Source organism: Carcharhinus amblyrhynchos, chromosome 3, assembly GCF_965287045.1.
Source record: "Carcharhinus amblyrhynchos chromosome 3, sCarAmb.v2.hapA, whole genome shotgun sequence".
Taxonomy (NCBI): domain Eukaryota; kingdom Metazoa; phylum Chordata; class Chondrichthyes; order Carcharhiniformes; family Carcharhinidae; genus Carcharhinus; species Carcharhinus amblyrhynchos.
The window spans coordinates 139,039,298-139,059,317 of record NC_137326.1 but is presented as its reverse complement, the minus strand read 5'-3'; the positions used below and the strand labels follow the sequence as shown (position 1 = coordinate 139,059,317).

General features: G+C 46.1%; 1 protein-coding gene and 1 long non-coding RNA gene across 4 annotated transcripts in view; one reads left to right on the top strand and one right to left on the bottom strand.

Annotated features, from left to right (window-relative positions):
* Positions 1-7,276, top strand: part of tp63 (tumor protein p63) — a 151,433-nt gene extending 144,157 nt beyond the window's left edge. For 2 of the 3 annotated variants that reach the window (XM_080186118.1, XM_080186116.1), the window contains 2 exons: positions 1,741-1,834; positions 3,917-7,276. In XM_080186118.1, the coding sequence (XP_080042244.1) occupies positions 1,741-1,834; positions 3,917-4,213 (391 nt within the window). In that variant the 3' untranslated portion in view covers positions 4,214-7,276. The remainder of the gene's footprint in view (positions 1-1,740; positions 1,835-3,916) is intronic. The other variant, XM_080186117.1, reaches the window with a different exon arrangement.
* A 6,693-nt stretch (positions 7,277-13,969) lies between these two features.
* Positions 13,970-19,569, bottom strand: LOC145341583 (uncharacterized). Its single transcript, XR_013886381.1, has 3 exons — positions 19,253-19,569; positions 17,805-17,945; positions 13,970-15,436 (listed from the first exon to the last, which is right to left on the bottom strand). It is a non-coding gene; the product is annotated as an uncharacterized LOC145341583 (long non-coding RNA).
* Between the last annotated feature and the right edge of the window lie 451 nt (positions 19,570-20,020).

Genomic DNA, 20,020 nt, shown 5'->3' with positions numbered 1-20,020 from the left:
GCCCAATTTACACTCTGATTTCCTGCCGATGCACAGCCCTGCTGAAATCTTGGCCTCTGAGATATTCAGAGATTTCTTCTCAGAACTGCTGCTGAATGGGTCAATGAACCACAATTCGACAACCCAAGATACATTTGTAACTGGAAATGTATGGGAATTAATGGGCCCTAAAAATGTCACACACATTTTACACACACACACACACACACACACACACACACCACACCCAGCACCCTGGAACTGTATCTAATCTATGGGCACAATCTGTCTGGCCATTCATGTCACACTCCCACTGCAGTGAAGTTGGAGAATCTGCTCCCCAGATTGCGTGGATAGCAGTAACATTGCAGCCATATGTATTTTTTCAATTCGTTTTTCTTCTGTTTCATTGTCACTTTGTTTCTATGCCTTTTAATTTGCAACCTGTTCACAACTAACTCTTGACTGTAAGATACTGGGCCAAAGATGTGCAGGTTAAGTGGATAAGCCATGGGAAATGTGTGGAACTACAAGGATAGGGCCAGGGCGAGGGCCTGGGTAAGCTGCATTGTCAGAGAGAGTTGGTGCAGACCCAATGAGCTGAATGGCCTCCTCTGCACTGTAGGAATTCTATGATAAGAGACCAGCTTTGCAGTAAATTAGGCCTCTTCAAATTATTCATGTTATGAAAAATTGCTGAGCGCTTAAAGGAATCTTGCAAGTTTTAGCTGTGCGTGCTATTTGTTTGCAGCAATTTTGAGCGAGTGTGAAGAACTGATCTACACAGAGCAGGGAGTTGCAGAATTCCTATGTGATTAACCGATCTCAGCTGGGAGGGCTGTAACTGATGGCAGAGCAAGAATTAACCAGGGCCCAGCTCCCTCTTGTCAAATTGAAACCCTGCTAAAATACGGGTCTCCACATAATCAATTCTGATTCCCCCCACAGTTGAAAAGCCGCAGCTCTTTTGCCTTTGAGTCAGAAAGTCGTGGGTTCCAACCTGACTCCAAATGCTTGAGCACATAATCCAGACTAACATGCTCAATGCAGTACTGAAGGCGTGCTGCGTTGTCAAAGGTGTTATCTATGAGATTAAATATTAAATGAGGGCCTTGTCTGCACGCTCAGGTAAACGTAGCAAATCCCAGGGCGCCATTTCAGAGATGAGTATTCGATTCTCTCCGATGTCCTGGAGCTAGTATTTATCCCTCAATCAACGTTACAAATCTGTTGTGGGAGCTTGCTGCACAGAAATTCTTTACTGACTTTCTACATTACAACAGTGACTACACTTCGAAAGTCATTGATTCGTTGTACAGCTACTTGGGATATCCAAAGGTTGTGAAAGAAGAGCATAACTAGGAGCAGGAGGAGGCCATCTGGTCCCTTGAGCCTGCTCCACCATTCAATAAGATCATGGCTGATGTTTTCATGGACTCAGCTCCACTTCCCCACCCACTCACCATAACCCTTAATTCCTTTACTGTTCAAAAATTTATCTATCCTTGCCTTAAAAACATTCAATGAGGTAGCCTCAACTGTTTCTGAAACACTAAATGACAGCGTTTAAATGCCAGTGCTCTCACAAGTTATAAGAATTTTAAATTTTTAATGTTGTCTTGCACTGGTGTTAATTTGTTAGTCCCAGAATTACACACAGAGTTCCCTGTTACAGTCAGTGTATATCTCCTTGTTTGTTTGAAAGAGTTGTACTTGTGAGCAAAGTGCAGAGCTAACCATCACTCCCCTGTGTTGTTGCAGCTTTCTGACGAGAGCCGGCTGTGTGTCGTGTTTGGAGTATTTCACCACCCAGGGATTGATGAACATTTACCAGATCGAGCATTTTACCATGGATGTAAGTAGTTGCCCCTTCCTGTTCATCTCTCTGTCCTCACCAGCTTTCATCGTATCTTTCAATTCCCAAGCGTGTGGGTCCTTACAAACTCCTCAAGCCATGGAATTTGGAGGTTTAATTCAGCTGTAAAAAATTGAGGACATTTATCCACTTTGGCAGAAATAATAGTAGGAGGGATTATTATTTAAAAGGCGGAAAGCTGCAACATGCTACGGTGCAGAGGGATCTGGGGGTCCTTGTGCACGAGTCGCATAAACCCAGTCTGCAGGTGCAGCAGGTGAGCAAGAAGGCGAATGGCATGTTGGCCTTTATAGCGAGGGGGATAGAATATAAAAGCAGGGAGGTCTTGCTGCAACTGTACAGGGTACCGGTGAGGCCACAGCTGGATTGCTGTGTGCAGTTTTGCTCACCGCACTTGCGCAAGGATATATTGGCCTTGGAGGGAGTGCAGAGAAGGTTCACTAGGCTGATACCAGAGATGAGGGGGTTGGACTATGAAGAGAGACTAAATAGACTCGGACTGTACTCATTGGAGTTTAGAAGGATGGGGGGGGATCTTATAGAGATGTATAAGATAATGAAGGGGATGGATAGGGTGGAGGTACAGAGATTCTTCCCACTTAGAAAGGATAGCAGGACTAGAGGGCACAGCCTCAAGATAAGGGGAGGGCAGTTTAGATCAGAGTTGAGGAGGAACTTCTTCACTCAAAGGGTGGTGAATCTCTGGAATTCTCTACCCGTTGAAGTGGTGGAGGCTACCTCGTTGAATATGTTTAAGTCACGGGTAGATAGGTTTCTGATAAACAAGGGAATTAAGGGTTATGGGGGGAAAGTGGAACTGATTCACTTCAGATCAGCCATGATCTTATTGAATGGTGGGGCAGGCTCGAAGGGCTAGATGACTCCTGCTCCTATTTCTTATGTTCTTATTTTCCTACTCCTGCATCTGTTGGATCCCTGAGGAAAATGCACATGAATACATCAGGCAAAAAGCAATGCATGAGTGAGGGAATCTCCTCCCAGCTACTGGCTGTTGTAATGAGTGAACAGTAACCTGGACTCACCGTCTCCCCCACACTCCCCTCCCCAGCTGATCCAATTCCTAACAGAAAGGCCTGCCCTGCTCATTTCCCCTTGGATGAGGTAGAGATTGGCCAGTGTTTTCCTTTCAATTTGTTTCATGGTTGAGAAGGCCTCACCCCACCAGCTGCAGACAGAAGTTGCTGCAAATACTCAGTATGTGTTGGAAAGATTAGGTCGATGTAATAGGTTTCCTAACTCCTCTGAACTCCAGCTATTTAGCAGGTTAGTGCCCTGGGTATTGTTGTGAAGAGGGGTCTGTATCCAAATCTCTCCATGAAAAACTGTGAAATTGAATTTAGTAACTAGGGCCATTTGTGGCGTTAGTAAAAGTGAGCTGGAGTTGTCGGATTGCCATGAAAACCCAACTGTTAAGGGATAGAGGATAGTCCCAGTCTATGTTCAGCGTATCTGGGACTGAGCCATAAGCCGCCTGACTCGAGATTAAAAGGATTGCTCAGAATTGGGTTGTTTCCTCTACTTTCTAGTTTGAAGTTTTGGAATTTTTTCTAAGGGTCAGTGAACAAGTTTGTGCTCCTGATGGTTCAATAGATGGGAAATCACAAGCAAGGTTTCACTTTGTGCTCTCACCATGCAAAGCTCTGTTCCAGGAGTGTGAACTTAAGTTCAAAGTTTATTTATTAGTGTCACAAGTAGGCTTATATTAACGCAGCAATGAAGTTACTGTGAAAATCTCTTAGTCGTCACGCTCCGGCATCTGTTCGGGTACACTGAAGATGAATTTAGCATGGCCAATGCACCCTAACCAGCACTTCTTTCAGTCTGTGGGAGAAAACCAGAGCACCCGGAGGAAACCCACACAGACATGGAGAGAACATGCAAACTCTTCATAGACAGTGACCCAAGCCAGGATCGAACCCAGGTCCCTGGTGCAGTGAGGCAGTAGTGCTAACCACTGTGCCCCCAATAACTTGTAAAATGATCAGTGACTTGCTGTCTTGACCTAACTGAAATTCTCCTTTCTTTTCACCTTGCTGTCAGGATCTGATCAGCCTGAAGATTCCTGAGCAATACCGACACGCTATCTGGAAAGGAATACTGGACCACAGACAGACCCATGACTTCACAAACCCTCCACAGCTTTTGCGGAACACGAGTAGTGCCTCTACTGCCAGTCTGGGCTCCCAGAATGAGACACGAGGTGAGCGGGTAATTGATGCTGTCCGTTTCACCCTGCGCCAGACCATCTCCTTCCCTCCCCGTGACGATTGGAACGATTTTGGCTTTGACGTGGATGGACGCCGCAGCAAACAGCGTATCAAAGAGGAGGGGGAATGAAGTGGGCTGGAGGCAAGACCATATCAAATCACAAAGACAATGTTCCAAAAATATCTAATGACGACAACAATATGAGGGGACACTTAGAACAAAACATCTATACTCTGAGTCGCCTCACTCCTGTTCAAATCGGTTGCACTTACTCAACTTTGTTTTGTGTCTTTCATTTATTTTTTTTGTTGTCTTAAGCCCAACTGCCCATATATGGTAGCTGTATCAAAGCTTATAGGGTGCTTGAGGGACTAAATGGGATTTGTAACTGCCATATTTATGCATCTGTTCCTGTGTAGAGAGAATCATTCTAATCCATGGTATTATTTGTATCGGATCTGCAATTGCAGAAGGATTTGTGAGAAGTGAGGAACTACAAAGCGAGTGGGAAAGATAAATCGACCTTTTGTGGCGCTGTACTACCTTCCTCACTCTATCCATAGGTATCTTGCACTTCAGTAGCAGCACTTGGTATTTTGCAGCCTGGGCTGATGTTGGGAGTGGTGAGGTGGCATTAACACTGTGACAGTGGCAGCCAGCCTCTGAGGCAGGACAGCAATTCATGCTTTACTTTCTTAATGATGGGCAATTTACAACCATCCAGCCTGCCAGAGGATTTCAGTTCATGGAAATGGGCCCTTAATTCATTTAGGTTCAATATAAAGTTTGTTCAAGCTACCAAAGCTGCCATATTGTTCCTGATCACCTTGTGGGCGGAGGTTGCTGAGTGATACCTTTGATCCAGAGAGTGATCCAAGGAAGCACTTGATTCTGAGTGAGTTTGTATAGGCTGAGGGGGAGACGGGCAGGGCAATTGAGTTGGCAATGTGACCACCTGATGTTGATGGTCGGAGGTCACTGCTGCTGAATAAATGCAGCTGTTGGACCGTTCGAGTTGGGGTCTCAACCCTTTCAATTACAAAGCTATGATGTATAAGCTGATTGACACAGCCCTGCCTGACAATTGTGTTGTGAGGTTAGCTTCAACTTTAAAAAAATGCTTCTTGTCAATTGCTGATGGTAAATTTTATAATTTTTCAGAATTTTATATTGAGATCCATCTCAACTTTGTACATTTCATTTGCAGGATGTTGTGTGTGTGTGAGACTGTACAGATCCTGGTGGTACTGGCCTGTCTCTGATGGAATGGTTAGATTTGTGTTGGGTTTCAGCTCCTTCACTGGGGAACCCAGACCATTCCTTCAGTTGCTTCTGATGTTAGCTTAAATCTGGGCTGAAGCCAATCAAAAGGTTTCTCAATAACCACAAATTCCATTCTCCTCACACTTGCCTGATTCCACCCGAGACAATTTGATCCTGATAAAATTCTGAACCTTACACAATTTGTGATTAAGGTGGGTGCTAAGGATTTTCCCACTGTACATCACTCTCCTTTGTGTAAAGAGTTCATATCATGGACAAAAGTTCAGCCAGGATAGTTAGAAATTACACTGTTGAATTAAGTAGTTAAATAGCGACCCAGTAAACCACTAGATAGTGGCAGCATCACAACTGGCCCTTCTGAGGGCGCTGATGGTCAGAGCTCCATGCAGTTAGGACAGCTGTTGGTGACTAATTTTTGTACCATTGTCACCTGGTTAGAGCCTCCTGTCATTAGGTGAAAGGAGTGGGCTGGTAGGGGTGAGATTTGACTGAAGCCACCACTTGTATCGTGGCAGTTTACACACTACAGCATTCTGTTTCTGTACTTGAACTTGGTTCTGGGGGAGCCTGTGCGTTGCTGTATGTACATCCGTTTCACATATGAGTCCTGGATTTCAACGTTTTGTTTTATATTCATCTCTTGGTATTTTGCGATAGTGATTGAGGCTGTCCTGCAGGTGAACTCCAAACAGCTTGGTGCTAATGGCTGGGGAGGTTCATGTCATTGGAACTCTTCACAAACTGTGAATCAGTGTTTAGCAGCCACAGTCAGATGTACAGAGACACCTTGATTCTTTTCGCCCCTCTTTTTGCTGCCTTCAATTTTATCACACTTCAAAACAATTCTGAGATGTTAGAAAGTTTTGGGACCATCTTTGCTGAGTGGTTCCTGTTCTAAAGCCAATATCTGGTGAGCCCTTCTTCAGCTGTGATTTCCTCTGCTCTCCCACCTGCCGTGGGCAAATAACCTGCTCACTCTGCACATTGGACAAGGTGTCACAGAACAGCTTGGCCTGCTGCAATTGTGTGAATTCTATAAAGAGCTGGAACTTTGAGAGAGGAAGTCAGATAGCAAGAATAAAGAATAATATTTCAGGGGGCCAGCCTGTGTGTGTAGGAACTGTAACCTCCCTCAGTGCTGTCTTTTCCAATATGATTGCAGAAATACACTATCAGCAGCTTTTCCCAGGAATGGTTTTGAAATATATTCTGTGCAATCAGAGAGTAAAAGAACAAAAGGTCTGTTCGAAAAACGTCTTATTGTGGCTTTGATAAAGTTCAGCATTGTGCATATATTAAAATGGGATTCGTTAAAATTTTAAAATGGGAGTTTGTAATGGGATAAGAGATTAATAAAATCACTGGTCAGTCTTCATTTCACATTGCTGTATATATGTCTTTGGAGCATTTTGTGAATCTTTTTTAGAAATAAATATACATGATGTTTAAGGTGGTATAAGTCATGATTATAATTTAGTCAAACTGTATGTGCACCAACACTGGCACGGCTCTGCACTGTCACCCAACCATTACAATCTTTGGAGACTGTGCCAAGGCAGAATAACTGCACGTTTTTGTTGATCAATGGCACGTCATCGCTGCCTGGAACAACAAAGTAAGCTTGCAGAATTCTTAACCTCCAGGCCAGGTGTAAGAGAGATCTTGTCTTCGAGTGTTTCAAAAGATTAACTGTATTCACAGCAGCAATAATCTGAAGGGAGGGGAGAAGCAGAACAGGATGCTGACAGGGGTCTGTACTATTTGGAATCAGCGCCTATATTTCAATTCTGTGTAAATCTGCTGCCGTGTGTTGGATTTGTTGCACTTTAGAATTCCTTCTGTAAAAAGTGTCACCCATGGCTCCTTTTTCCCTGCAGTATTAAGCATCCAATTAAACATTTCTCAAGAGTTTCGCTTCCTGTGAGTGTCATTTGAATGTTCACCTCAGTGGATGGGTCTTTTTCTGCATGGTGGTCGGTCACCAGTGGAATGCCCCAGGGACCTATTCTAGGACCCTTGCTGTTTGTCATTTTCATAAATGACCTGGATGAGGAAGTGGAGGGATGGGTTGGTAAGTTTGCTGACGACACGAAGGCTGGTGGTGTTGTGGATAGTCTGGAGGGATGTCAGAAGTTGCAGCGAGACAAAGGTAGGATGCAAGACTGGGCGGAGAAGTGGCAGATGGACTTCAACGCAGATAAATGTGTAGTGGTCCATTTTGGCAGGTCCAGTGGGATGAAGGAGTAAATATCAAGGATAGGACTCTTAGCAGTGTTGAGGAGCAGAAGGACCTTGGGGTCCGGGTCCATAGGACTCTTAAATCGGCCTCGCAGGTGGAGGATGTGGTGAAGAAGGCATATGGTGTGCTAGCCTTCATTAATCGAGGGATTGAGTTTAGGAGTTGGGAGGTAATGCTGCAACTTTATAAGACCCTTGTCAGACCCCACTTGGAGTACTGTGAGCAGTTCTGGTCGCCTCACTACAGGAAGGATGTGGAAGCTATTGAGAGGGTGCAGAGGAGACTTACAAGGGTGTTGCCTGGATTGGAAGGCATGCCTCATGAAGATAGGTTGAGGGAGCTAGGTCTCTTCTCCCTGGAGAGACGAAGTTTGAGAGGCGACCTGATAGAGGTTTATAAGATGTTGACAGGTATAGATAGGGTGGATTCACGGAGGCTATTTCCCAGTGCTGAAATGGTCGCTACGAGAGGACACAGGTTTAAGGTGCTGGGGAGCAGGTACAGAGGAGATGTTACGGGAAAGTTTTTCACTCAGAGGGTGGTGAGTGAGTGGAGTCGGCTGCCGTCGGTAGAGGCAAACTCGCTGGGGTCTTTTAAGAGACTTCTGGATGAGTACGTGGGATTTAATGGGATTGAGGGTTATAGATAGGCCTGGTAGGTATGGATATGATCGGCGCAACTTGTGGGCCGAAGGGCCTGTTTGTGCTGTAGTGTTCTATGTTCTAAGTTTAAACCTTGCATCCACCCCGAAAGCCTCTCATCCTTTCCCATAGATGTGGAAAACATTACCAGATGTCCTGCCAATGCTTTTGGCCAGGCAGAGAGTCTGTTAGTTTAAAAAGTCTGTGCATTATCTGGCCTCAAGCTGTTTGGGGCCCACGGTGGCACAATGGTTAGCACTGTGGCCTCCCAGCGCCAGGGACCCAGGTTCAATTCCCGGCTTGGTCACTGTCTGTGTGGAGTTTGCACATCCTGCCCGTGTCTGAGTGTGTTTCCTCCCACAATCTGAAAGATATGCTGGTTGGGTGCATTGGCCATGTTAAATTCTCCCTCAGTGAACCCGAACAGGCACCAAAATGTGGCGACAAGGAGAATTTCACAGTAACTTCATTGCGTTGTTAATGTAAGCCTACTTGTGGCTTAAATAAACTTTACTTTTTTGATTCTGACAACACAGCAGGATTTCCCAGCTTATAACTTAGAGCTTATTCTGACTCAAGATTTTTAAAAATTGGTTTATGGGATGTGGGTGTCACTGGCGGGGCCAGAATTTGTTGCCTATCTGTAGTTACCCATGAAAAGTGGTGAGCTGCATTCTTGAACCACTGCAGTCCCCGAGCTATTAGGGAGGGAGTTCCAGGATTTTGACCCAGCGACAGTGAAGGAACGGCCGATATATTTCGAAGTCAGGATGGTGGGTGTCTTGGAGGGGAACCTCCAGGTGGGGTGGTGTTCCCAGGTATTTGCTGCTCATGTCCCTCAAGATGGTCAAAATCATGGGTTTGAAAGGTGGTGCTGAGGAATCTTCTGAATCTGCTCTGACTAATCCTGTTAGAATTTTATAAGTTTCTGCGAGATCCCCTTTTACATTTCTAGGGGGTGTTTTTCTGGCTCACCCGGGAATTGAACCCGGGTCCTTGGGTGAACTAATAAAATTACGAGAGCCGAAAAATCAGGTTCGTGCCCAATTTCACAACTCTCGTAATCTTACCGGCGCCGAATATCTGGCGCATTCAGCCTCCTGCCCATTTCCAGCAAGAGGCTGAATAAATTATTGAAGTTTATTTTAAATGGTATTTATGTGGATCAATCGTCCTGGCTCATGTGCCTTTGTGGCCTCACCAGGGGAGGTTCTCTTCGGCAAGGAAATCAATTGGTCCCCATGAACAGGGTAACAGTCATGATGGCTTCGCCAGTAGAATTGGAGGCCATTGAAGCCCCCCCGGGAGGTCGAGGGCAAGGTGGATGCCCCTTGGGCACTGCCTACTTGGCGCCTTGGCATTGTCCACCAGGGAGAGCTGGTCAAGGCTGGCTGCAGCAACAGAGGACAAATAGGTGTGTCTCTCAGACCTGTTAGCCCTCTGCTGGTTCCAATTGCACATGTGCAGCCACAGGGGTTTGCACGTGCACAACAGTTCCCTCTGCTGCTTCAGCAGGCTAGCTGGTGATTTAAGCCCCGCTCATTCCACCTAGTGGCTAGAAATGGTCTAGCCCATTTTTTACTTTTCTGAAATTGTGATTTTGGGCACGCCCAAAAAACAGATCTGAAACTCTCCCATTTTCATGCTAGCTCAGCATTTAGAATTTTTCTCGTAAAATTCTATGCCTAAACTCCAATACATATAATTCTAACCAACTTAGTCTCTCCTCATATGACAGACCTGCCATCCCAAGAATCAGCCTGGTAAATCTTTGCTGTACTTCCTCTATAGCAAGATCATCCTTCCCAAAACTCCAGGTGTGGCCTCACCAACGTCCTATACAATTGCAATAAAACATCCCTATCTCTATACTCAAATCCTCTCGCTATGAAGGCCAGCATACCATTTGCCTTTTTTCCTGCCTGTTGTACCTGCACACTTACTTTCAGTGACTGATGCACAAGGACTACAATGTCTTGTTGAGTATCCACTTCTCTCAATTTACACCCATTCAAATAATAATGTTTTCCTATTGTTGCTACCAAAGTGAATTACATCACATTTATTCACATTATACTGCATCTGCCATGCATAAAACGTGCAAATCATGCTGAAGCATGTCTGCATCCTCCTCACAGTTCACCCTCCCATCCAACTTTGTATCATTTGCAATTTTGGAGATAATACATTTTGTTCCCTTTTCCAAATCATTAATATATAATGTGAACAGTTGGGGTTCTAGCACAGATCCCTGCTGTATCCCACTGGTCACTGACTGCCAATCAGAAAAAGACCCATTTATGCCAACTCATTGCTTCCTATCTGCTAACCAGCTTATTATCCATCTCAAGACATTGCCAGCAATCCCATGTGCTTTCTTTACTTTGTAGTCTGTTAGTTGAGACCTTCTCAAAAGCCTGAAAGTCTAAATAAACCACATCCACTGCTTCTCCCTAGTCAATTCTACAAATTACATCCTCAAACTATTCCAGCCGATTTGTCAAGCAGGATTTCCCCTTTGTAAATCCGTACTGACTTTGTTCAGTTATACCATTATTTTCCAAATGCTATGCTGTGAAGCTCTTAATATTCGACTCTTAGAGAGTTCCCTACTGCTGACATTCAACTTGCTGGTCTACAAGAACAAAGAAAATTACAGCACAGGAACAGGCCCTCCGGCCCTCCAAGTCTGCACCGGCCATACTGCCCAACTGAACTAAAACCCCCCTACCCTTCTGGGAACATTGATAAGCGAGGGGATTAAGGGTTATGGGGAGAGAGCGGGGATGTGGAGCTGAGACACGACAGATCAGCCATGATCTTGTTGAATGGCGGGGCAGGCTCAATGGCCTACTCCTGCTCCTATTCAGAAATGCACCCTGCCACTAGTTCCTTGTTTTCTCTCTACTCCCTTTTTGAATAGCGGGCTTATATTAGCTACGCTCCAATCTGTAGGAATCAGTCCAGAATTAGAATAATTTTGGAAAAATGACCACCAATGCATCTACTATTTCCAGGGTCACTTCCTTGAGTACTCTGGGATGAAGGGTATCAGGACCAGGAGATTTATCCGCCTTCAATCCCATCAATTTCCCCAAAAACATTTCTGTGCTAATAGTGATTTCCCCACTAAAACGTGTTTCTGGGAACTTCTGGTACATTATTCATGTCTTATTTTTTGAAGGCTGAAACCAAGTATGTGTTCAATTCCACAGTCATTTCTTTATTCCCTGTTATGAATTCCCCCGTTTGTGTCTGTACAGGGCCTACATTCATTTCTCAATCTCTTCTCTTTACATATCTATTGAAACTTATACAGACTATTATGTTCGCTGCTAGCTGACTTTCATACTCTCTTTTCCCTCCTCAATCAATCACTTGGTCCACCTTTGCTGAATTTTAAATTACTCTCAATCCTTAGGTCTATTGCTTTTTCTTGCTAATTTGTACACTTCTTTGAATTCAAAATTGTTTGCATTCCCCCTGTAAGCCCTGGTGAGGCCACAGTTCCCATTCTACTCTTTAGGTTATGAAGAGAGGTTGGATAGGCTTGGGTCGTTTTTGTTGGAGCAGGGAAGACTGAGGGGTGAGATTATGCGAGACATGGACAGAGTGGATAAGGAGCAGCTGTTCCCCTTAGCTGACGAATCAGTCACAAGGTGACAGGTTCAAGGTGAGGGACAGGAAGTTTAGGGGGGATGTGAGGAAAAACATTTTTTTACTCAGAGGGTGGTGAGGGTCTGGAACGGTGTTGGAGGGTCTAGGATGGTGTTGGATTTGGGTTGTCTCACACCTTTTAAAAAGTATCTGGATGAGCACTTGGCACATCATTACATTCAGAGCTATTGACCAAGTGCTGGCAGATGGAATCAGTTGGAACGATCAGGTGTTTCTCACGTGGCGATGTAGACTGGATGGGCCAAAGGGCCTTTTCTGCACTGCGTGATTCAGTAAACACAGTAAAAAGTCTGACAACACCAGGTTTTAGTCCAACCGATTTATTTGATAATAGATTTGATAATAAATTTGATAAATTTAATAATAAATCGGTTGGACTAAAACCTGGTGTTGTCAGACTTTTCACTGTGTTTACACCAGTCCAACGCCGGCATACCCACATCATGATTCAGTAAAAGCATGGAGCCACTTTGTGTAGATGAATTGGACACAGAATGTAGTGAATTTTACATTATTTTACTTGCAGGTTCAAGTTTTTCACCTTTCACAAAATACAATATCATTAAATTTTAATTTTGTAAAAGTTTTTGCATCAAAATAGATAACACTGAACATTTCTGAGTCCCTCCCAGGTACAAGAGCATTCTTAAAAAACTGCAAAAAGAATTAAGAGTTAGTTGGAGACAGACAAGGAAGTGAATGGGTGAAACGTAAAGTCGAGCCGGAAAGAGTTGGAGCGGTTCAGACAGGTGGCCAGAGGGGAAAAAAGAGTCAATTGTATGATTGCATAAACAGCAGAGGGACAGGCCATTCGGCTCCATCTGTTCATGCTGGTGTGTGTGCTCCTTTTGAGGTTCTTTCCATTCTTTCTCATCCAACCCTCATCAGCTTGACCCTTAACCTGTTACAACGTTCAATAACCACAACCCACTCAGTCCAGTCCAACAGAACCCTCAATCCCACTTACTGTCCTGTGCTATTCGCCTCAATCAAGCAGTTCCTGTCTGACCTGTCCATTGTTGAATTTTATCTCTACCAGAAATAAACCTGTGTTTGGATAGTTATTAATCTGCATTGCTACGTTAAGGGGTGTCTAGATTTATTCTGTCAGGCCTATGTGACCTCTATCCTATTTAAATATATCCCAGTTCTTCTTGCTAAATGGTAATACTTCACATTTCTGTGAATGGTCAATAAAGTCTATTAATGTCTTACAATTTACAGACCTCCTTAGCATGAACTTAAAGTTTATAAATTGAGTTTTAAATAGCAAAGTCCCAATTATCCATATAATTTGGGAATACGAGTGGTGGGTGATAGGACAGGGTCCCCACTGTTTCATTTCTACCACTCCGAGTAAGACACCGAGAGAGTAAGAGAAAGTCACAGCTTTAATTTTTCAAGCAAAGTAGGTAAACTGATTTCTGAAAGTTATGGTTGGGATGTGCAAACATTTAACCCTCTCGGGGCTCAATGGAGCTGACACTGTCACAGCAGCATTCTTTCCAAAGCTATTCCCTGATTGCCATCTCCAAAGGGAGGCTCTATTTAAACACAGCCCACCACTCAATACAGGAAACATTAAACCTCGCATCTCCCTACAGTGGAAACCTACAACACACTGGACTCTGAAAGGAACTCTTGGGAGTAAAGTATGAACACAATTCACAGATTAAATGTACCATTTCTCAAAAATAATTGTCAATAGTATCTACAAAATTATTATTTTATTAAAGACTCTTTTATAACCACAATATTTTTTATGTTTTCTATGCAGTGAACACACACACCCTCAGGAAATTAAACCACAATTTTTATACATTGTTTTGAATCAGTGGAATTTTTTTAAAGGTGAGGGACATCAGTGCCGAAAAATAGAGTTCCTAACATCAGGTACTGAAGTATACAACACGGGTTAGATACAGAGTAAAGTTTCCTCGACACTGTCCCCCATCAAACACTCACAGGACAGGTACAGCACGGGGGGGGGGGTAGACAGAGAGTAAAGCTCCCTGTACAATGTTCCCCCATCAAACACTCCCAGGACAGGTACAGCACAGGGTTAGATACAGAGTAAAGCTCCCTCTACACTGTTCCCCCATCAAACACTCCCAGGACACGTACAGCACGGGGTTAGATACAGAGTAAAGCTCCTACCAATAAGCTGCTTCAGTCCCACCATCGGAACATGCTCTGCTTTTAGTAATAGTGATTTTTTTTTTATAATCGATTACTGACACTAATTAAAACAGTCAGAGCTCAGTGACGTTGGTGTATATGGTGCAGTGATTGTACTGCTGTTCAGATCCACTTAGAAGTGATCTCAGGAAACTGGTCAAAACTGCTTCTTATGGGACCTGAAGGTGGGTCAGTGGACACGAGATACCTGGACTAAATATGGAACTGAGTTTCCAGACAAATCTGTAAGCTTGAATTTGTGGATTATTCACACCCAATCGAGACACTGTTGATATTAGCTGCAGACTTTCTCTAGCAAGGTGCAAACCTTTGTATCCAATAGTAATCCCGGTCCATGGCATGGCCGTTGCTACTGGATTATGAGACAGAATTTGGTGCAGACAGCACGTGACAGACTCTGGGGAGTCAGCAGGTGATTTATTCACTGCAGGATTCCCAGCCTCTGTCCTGCTCTTGTAACCACTGTGTTTATGTGGCGAGTCCCGTTCAGTTTTTGGTCAATGTTAACCTCCCCGAGATGATGCTAGTGGGAGATTCAGCAGGGTTAGGATTTGGTCATTTTAAATTATTCTTGCTGCAGTTAAGATTTCTATTGTCCATCACCCCAGTGATCAGAGGAACAGAGGCTTTCCTGAACGAACAGTAGTGATTTTGATAGAATTTTGCTGCACCAGTTTATAATCTATCGAGTTGGTAGTGGTCTGGAGATGGATATAGACCCAGAGTAAGTCAGGACAGTGGATTTCCTTCTCTTAAAGGCCATGAATGAAGCAGTTGGCTTTTCACATTAATTTAACCCCACAATCCGGTCAATAACAGAGTATCCGGGGTATATCCGGTCAGTGACAGGGTATCCGGGGTATATCCCATCGGTGACAGGGTATCCGGGGTATATCCGGTCAGTGACAGGGTGTCTGGTCAATCCTTCAGGTGCAGCTTCCTAGATGAACTCTTTTCCTCGAGGGTGACTGTGCCTCGAGGGTGACTGTGCCTTGAGGGTGACTGTGCCTCGAGGGTGAATCATTAAGGTGGGTTCCACTCTCACAATAAACCCCAAATATCAACCAATCATCATCTTGCAACAAAACTCAACTTGAAAATAAAACAACAATTAGAGAGAATCTCTGAACAAGTTCAAATTTACAGTTTGTACAGAAAAATTACAACATTCTAAAAGGGTTGCAGGAAGATTAAATAAATATATTCATTCCTAAATGTTCACAATTCATCCCTAGGGTTAACGATGAGTTTCTCGTCCAGTCTTTGTTCCAGTGATATCAACTCGACAACCTCGTCTGCTTTGATTCTTTCCTGAGGAGGTAAAATGAGCCGTTAATCCACTCGCTCTGACCGAGAAAATCCCAGCGGGCCCAGAATGGGAAAGCCCACCCCCCCACCCCCCCCTGCCCCCCCTGCAACATCCACCCCCCCTTCCCCCCCCGCAACACCCCCCCCCGCCGCAACAACCCCCTCCCCCCAGCAACACCCCCCCCTGCAACACCGCGCCCCCCCCCCCAGCAACACCCCCCCCCCACAGCAACACCCCCCCCCAACAGCAACAACCCCCCCTCCCCTTCCCAACCCCCCACAACACCCCCCCCTCCCCCCACCCTGCAACAACCTCCTCCCCCCTGCAACACCCCTACCACCCCCCCCCGCAACAACCCCCTCCCCCACAACACCCCCCAACACCACCCCCCCCCCCGCCCCGGGCAACACCCCCACCATTCCCCCCCCCCGCAATACCCCCCAACCCCCCCCCCCCAACAACACACCCCCCCCCCAGCAACAACCCCCCCCCCAGCAACAACCCCCTCCCCTCCCCCCCCCCCCCAAACACCCCCCCCAAAACAATGGCTACAGTGTCACAGTAAGACATCCCTTTAACCATCCAATAGCCCACCCTCAACCCCAGCCCCATCCCCTTCCCCCTCCTCACCCACCCCCACCCCCCACACCCCCATCCCCCCTTCATGCACCAACGCCCCCGCCCCGCCCTGCCCCAACACTGGCTGCAGCATCACAGCAGGAAATCTCATTAACCATCCAATAGCCCACCCTCATCCCCACTCCCATCCCCACCCAATTCCCCCACCCCCCACCTCCCCCCAGCCCCACCCCCACCCCATCCCCACACCCCCGACCCCCCACCCACCCATCCCCACCCCGTCCCTGTACCCCCCCAACCCAACCCCACCCACTTCGATAAAAGCATTCCTAACTCCAAAATTAAATGCAAAGATACGGTCCAGTCTAATCAAAATCCCTCAGATTTTCTGATCTGCTCCCTAATGAGGTTGATGAAGGCAGTGAAGACTCATTGCTGTTGATTGCAATATTTTTCTCCAATTTTTCTGGCAACAGGGAGCCTGGTGAAGGTTCTTGGGGAAAGTTTGAAGTCATGTCCATCTTTGGGAGAGTTTCCCCAGACGGTGATGCATTTTGGTAGAACGAATGTAGATACAATAAATGGCAGAACCATCAGGAGTATAGACACACAGAGGGACCTGGGTGTGCAGGTTCACAGATCCTTAAAGGTGGCAACACAGGTGGAGAAGGTGGTGAAGAAGGCATATGGATTTGGGCCTGTGTCTGTGGGAGTTTGCACGTTCTCCCCGTGGTTGCGTGGGTTTCCTCCGGGTGCTCCGGTTTCCTCCCACATCCCCAAAGATGTGCTTTTAGGCTGATTGATTGGGTACTAAATTGTCCCTAAATTGGACCTCCCTGATCCTCGCACATTAGGCGTAGACTAAAATCATGAATAGGTCACTGAGACAGTGGGACGGCGGCGCGGGCTCGTTGGGCCGAAGGGCCTGTTTCCCGTGCTGTGTTGTTCTTTGTTCTTTGCATGCTTGCCTTTATAGGACGGGGCATAGAGTATAAAAGTTGGTGTATGATGTTGCAGCTATATAGAATGTCGGTTAGGCCCCATTTGGAATACTGCGCCCAGTTCTGGTCGCCAAACTACCAGAAGGACATGGAGGCTTTGGAGAGAGTACAGCAAAGGTTTACAGGATGTTGCCTGGTATGGAGGGTCTTAGTTATGAGGAGAGATTGGGTAAACTGGGGTTGTTCTCCCTGGAAAGACAGAGGATGAGGGGTAACCTAATAGAGGTGTATAAAATAATGAAGGGCATAGATTGGGTGAACAGTGGGAAACTTTTTCCCAGGTCGGAGGTGACAAACACAAGGGGTCACAGGTTCACGGTGAGGGGGGCAAGGTTTAACACAGATATCAGAGGGACGTATTTTACACAGAGGATGGTGGGGGCCTGGAATGCACTGCCAAGCAAGATGGTAGAGGCGGACACGCTGGGATCGTTTAAGACTTACCTGGATAGCCCCATGAACAGATTCGGAATGGAGAGATACAAACAAATAGTCTAGTTGGAAGCATGAGCGGTGCAGGTTTGGAGGGCTGAAGGGCCTGTTTCCTGTGCTGTATTGTTCTTTGTTCAGTGAGAATTCCCTTTTAGTCCCAAATCCACAGGTTAAGCTCACAGACTCTTAACGATACTGGAGTAGCAGGATAAATCCAGCAGTGGGAAGGTGTGTGGAAATGGGGGGTGGGTGTTGGAGATTATTTCCCCCCTGAGGTTGTACTTCCCAATTCCTACATCACAAACTAACAGGATATTCAAACTATTTTAAATTATCCTGACGAGCTGAGCAAACTCACCAACTCTCTGAAGAGTGGATCCAATGTGAACCAGAGAGCTACAGCACAGCGCTGACCCCGGGTGACAGCTTTCACTCCGTGTGGATTCTCCTCCCCAGAGGAAAATCCGACCAGACGACCACACTCGGGTTTCACAGAGGCCTGGAGAGAAGGAACAACATCGAAAACATCTAAAACTCATCAACTAATCATTAGAGAAACATTAATATCTCTGTCCCCTTCAGCCCAGGAATCAGTCCATCGGGAAACAAAACCTGGGCTTTAAAATCCCCCAAAATGGTTTTTATTCTTTCTCAGGATGTGGGTGTTCAATCCCTGATTCCCTTTGAAAGATTGGTGGAGGAAATGAACATTGAAGGTGGGAGAAGGGATAACAATCCAGTGGAGCTGCTTTATCCCGGATACAGGGATAACGATCCAGCGGGGCTGCTTTATCCCGGATACAGGGATAACGATCCAGTGGAGCTGCTTTATCCCGGATACAGGGATAACGATCCAGCGGGGCTGCTTTATCCCGGATACAGGAATAACGATCCAGCGGGGCTGCTTTATCCCGGATGGAGTCAAGTTCCTTGAGTGTTGGAGCCGCGCACATCCAGGTATGTGGAGAGTATTCCATCACATTCCTGACTTGTGCCTTGTAGATGGCGGAGGGACTTTGGATAACACCCAAAGGTGGTTATATCCCTCTTGGGACTAAAGGGATCACGGGATATGGGGGGAAAGGGGGGAATCAGGATATTGAGTTTGATGATCAACCTTGATCAGAATGATTGGCAGAGCAGATTCGATGGGCCGAGTGGCCTAATTCTGCTCCTATGTTTTATAGCTTAATATTAATGTCCTTAATCTCAATCCAGCACTCTCTCCAATGGTACAACACCAGGAGGCCATTCAGTCCGTCAGACTGTGAATGTTTTCCCAAACTCCATTCAGTCAATATCGGTTCCTGGTTCTTTCCGCTGTTCAATCTCTGAGATGTGATTAGTGATTGGCTCACCCCATAAACATAGGAGGGGCTCCAGGAGGGTGGGGCTCCAGGAGGGAGGGGCTCTGGGCCAGGGGACAGGGGCCCCTGGGGGAGGGGCCTGGGGATAGAGAAGCTCAGGGAGGGAGGGGCTCCTGTGGGGGGGGGGGGCTTCTAAAGGGGAGGGGATCCTGCAGGGGGGAGGGACTCCTGCAGGAGGTGGGACTCCTGCAGGGGGGTGGGGCTCCTGCAGGGGGGTGGGGCTCCTGCAGGGGGGAGGGGCTCCAGGGAAGATTGACGCCTCTTTTCCTGAATCAGAATCTAATGGTGAGCAACTGGCAATGTGATTGGACAGATCTGACAGCCACAGCGAAACTTGACAGCATCCTGTAACCAATCCCCTCGGGGGGATAGAGGAATAAATCCTGAGGATTATAAATCCTGAGTAATAAATCCTGAGGATTGTTCCAGATTTACTCACCGTCACCGTCTTCGCATCAATTTCTGTAAAAATAAATTCTCCACCTTCAAAATCCCCATTCAAATATAAAATGGCACTGGGGGAGAGAGAGAGAGAGAGAGTTACTGAGAGAGAGAGACTGGGATAGAGAGAGAGAGAGACTGGGATAGAGAGAGAGAGAGACTGGGATAGAGAGAGAGAGAGAGACTGGGATAGAGAGAGAGAGAGAGACTGGGATAGAGAGAGAGAGAGACTGGGATAGAGAGAGAGAGAGAGAGACTGGGATAGAGAGAGAGAGAGAGACTGGGATAGAGAGAGAGAGAGAGACTGGGATAGAGAGAGAGAGAGACTGGGATAGAGAGAGAGAGAGAGGACTGGGATAGAGAGAGAGAGACTGGGATAGAGAGAGAGACTGGGATAGAGAGAGAGAGAGAGACTGGATAGAGAGAGAGAGACTGGGATAGAGAGAGAGAGAGAGACTGGGATAGAGAGAGAGAGAGACAGGATAGAGAGAGAGAGAGAGACTGGGATAGAGAGAGAGAGACTGGGATAGAGAGAGAGAGAGAGACTGGGATAGAGAGAGAGAGAGAGACTGGGATAGAGAGAGAGAGAGAGAGAGGACTGGGATAGAGAGAGAGAGAGAGACTGGGATAGAGAGAGAGAGAGAGAGAGACTGGGATAGAGAGAGAGAGAGAGACTGGGATAGAGAGAGAGAGAGAGACTGGGATAGAGAGAGAGAGAGAGACTGGGATAGAGAGAGAGAGAGAGAGAGACTGGGATAGAGAGAGA